Raw genomic sequence first — 3,001 nt, 5'->3', positions numbered from 1 at the left:
CAAAAGTCCAGGTGTTTAACAGTCTGATGGCCTGTGGGGTGAAACTGTCCCTGAGTCTAATGTAAACTCTAGTGGTTTTTTCCATCTATAACTGTATCTCTTATATCCCAGCAACCCACTGTGATGGTCCGACCCACTTTAAGTGCCGCAACGGGGAGTGTATCAGCATGGAGAAGGTGTGTGACAGGAAGCGTGATTGCAGGGATTGGACAGACGAGCCTCTGAGGGAATGTGGTGAGTTCAGACGTCTGTCATCCATAACTGTCTGCTTAATTACTGCTTTTTTGTTGTCAATGCTAGTCCTCAGAAAAGAAAGATGGTTAACCTTTCTTTCTCCAACTGCAGGCTCCAATGAATGCCTTTACAACAAAGGCGGCTGCTCGCATATTTGCAATGACCTGAAGATCGGATACGAGTGCCTGTGTCCTACAGGATATAACCTGGTGGAGAAAACACGCTGTGAAGGTAACAACATCCCGCAGTTAAACTTATAAATAGTCAACCAGTAATGCATATGGTTTGTGGGGTAGAGATGACGTATTCATTTTAGGTTGAACCAGAACTTAGCATCACATTTTTGCAGGAAATAAGATCTGTGGCAAACACACTTTTATTATACTTACATGTTTGATTCAGCAGGATAATCTCCACATATTAACACCACGTTTGTAATTGAAGCTAATGTTGGGCTATAAAGGAACTACAGCACGGTCACATGACTTCACGTCACCACCGCTAAGCTAAAGGTGGCTAATGTTGGGCTATAAAGGAACTACAGCACGGTCACATGACTTCACGTCACCACCGCTAAGCTAAAGGTGGCTAATGTTGGGCTATAAAGGAACTACAGCACGGTCACATGACTTCACGTCACCACCGCTAAGCTAAAGGTGGCTAATGTTGGGCTATAAAGGAACTACAGCACGGTCACATGACTTCACGTCACCACCGCTAAGCTAAAGGTGGCTAATGTTGGGCTATAAAGGAACTACAGCACGGTCACATGACTTCACGTCACCACCGCTAAGCTAAAGGCGGCTAATGTTGGGCTATAAAGGAACTACAGCACGGTCACATGACTTCACGTCACCACCGCTAAGCTAAAGGCGGCTAATGTTCGGCGTGATGACGTTTAATGGTCTCATTTTGAAATGTGTAAACAACCATCGTTTTTATGAGATATTGAAGCTTCGGACATTCACCAGTGGGGTATTTACTGACGCATTTGATGTCCTAATACACAAATCTCTTCAGCTTGAGTTAACCACAGACCCTATTTCAGGCAACTAACCCAAAACACAGATTCAGACAACCCTGAAATGCTCATTCATGCACAACTCTATTTGGGAACAGATGATCAAAACAGTGTTGCAATGTGCTTACTCTGATGCAACCTTTTCCATGTAACTCTCTGTGCTTCCAGAACAAGAGCATCTATTACAGGAAGGATGACTCAGAATATTGTTTTTGTTACACCATGTGTTTTTTTTAATTTAATGGTTCCCGTCTTTTTTTAAATTAGACATCGACGAGTGTGCCAACCCGGACACCTGCAGCCAGATCTGCATCAACCTGGTGGGCAGCTTCAAATGTCAATGTGAGGAGGGGTACCAGGTGGACCCGGCAACCAAAGCCTGCAAGGCCATCGGTAAATATCAGCTGCTCTGTCCAGAGTGTATTTTACAGTAATGTGTAACATTTAAAGATGTTTTTAAGATGATGAATAGCCTTCTTAACGGTCTCCTATTATACTATTTTTAGGCATATATTATAGGTCTCAGATAAAACCTCGATATCTTTTAACGTTTTGTACGATACACTTATTGTACGATATATAGACATTACCTGGAAACCTGGATACTTTTGTATGTTTTCTACTTATCGTATGGTATAGAACCTTCATCTTATTTACATTATTGACTTATTCTACGATATATGGACATTATAGCAAATCATTTTACTTTATTGGCTTATCGTATGACCTCAATCATTTCGTATCCGATTTATCCTACAATAAATGGACATGACCTCGATATTTTTTATGCTTTCAATTCATTGTATTATTATATAAATAGCTTAAAAGGGTCCTAAAATGACTCGAACATAATTTAATAGGGATGTAAAGATATATAGAATATCGCGATAAATAAATGTCTCAATACCGTCGTGAGACTGACTAAATATACCGCGATTTAAAAAAAAAAATTAAATATATATATATTTTTTAAACCTTTATTTAACCAGATGGTCCCATTGAGATAATCGATCTCTTTTTCAAGCGAGACCTGTCCAACATGGCAGCAAGAAGGTTACAACATGAACATAAAGAACAGATAACACAAAAGGACATCGTATTTACAGGGCTACATGTACATACCTAGAGACATTGACAAGTACCAACATTATATTTATATCTCGTCCTGTCAATAAGCCTCACCTTCTTGGCAAAAACTGTATTGTTTTTGAAGAGGTGGAGAGACAATGCACAGTTTTACCCACTGCTGTCACCATGGTCAAAGCATATCTCTCTGTCCCAGCAACATCAGTACCAAGCGAGAGAGTTGTTTCCACAGCAGGGTATATTGTAAACGCCCAAACATCCCAGCTTCTACCTGGAAATGTGGACATGCTTATATTTCTAAAAGATAACCTTGATGATGCTGAGTTAGAGAGTTTGAGTTGAGTTACTTGAAAAACTAAAGTGAAACTTGATTTATTTTATTGCAGGGTCTGATTATTATATTGTTGACACTTTAAAATACTACTATCCTGCTAAAATGCTGTAAAAGCAGATGTATTATTTAATAAAGAAAAAGAAATTCAAGTAAAAAAAAAAAAGAAATTCACATTTTTTTCCCTTTATTTTTCAATATTACGATAAATATCGTACCGTTGACTTGTTCTCGCGATATTATCGTACCGTGAGTTTTTGGTATCGTTACATCTCTAGTAAATACTTCCATGCCTGAATGTCTGAAGCTTCTATCTGTTCCGTAAATGT

At 39.1% G+C, this 3,001-nt stretch overlaps 1 protein-coding gene across 1 annotated transcript; it reads left to right on the top strand.

The window, feature by feature from the left end:
• Positions 1 to 111: 111 nt before the first annotated feature.
• Positions 112 to 1,675, top strand: LOC104952792 (low-density lipoprotein receptor-like; the record flags this gene model as incomplete). The annotated part of the gene is made up of 3 exons (XM_010779695.1): positions 112 to 234; positions 346 to 465; positions 1,523 to 1,675. Coding segments are annotated over 3 exons (396 nt in total), but the record flags the coding sequence as incomplete, so codon positions are not given.
• Positions 1,676 to 3,001: the final 1,326 nt, after the last annotated feature.

Source organism: Notothenia coriiceps, unplaced genomic scaffold (genome assembly GCF_000735185.1).
Source record: "Notothenia coriiceps isolate Sejong01 unplaced genomic scaffold, NC01 NC01_scaffold00020523, whole genome shotgun sequence".
In the NCBI taxonomy this organism is placed as follows: Eukaryota; Metazoa; Chordata; class Actinopteri; order Perciformes; family Nototheniidae; genus Notothenia; species Notothenia coriiceps.
Note: the sequence above shows the minus strand (reverse complement) of the source record. Positions and strands in the feature narration are given on the sequence as shown.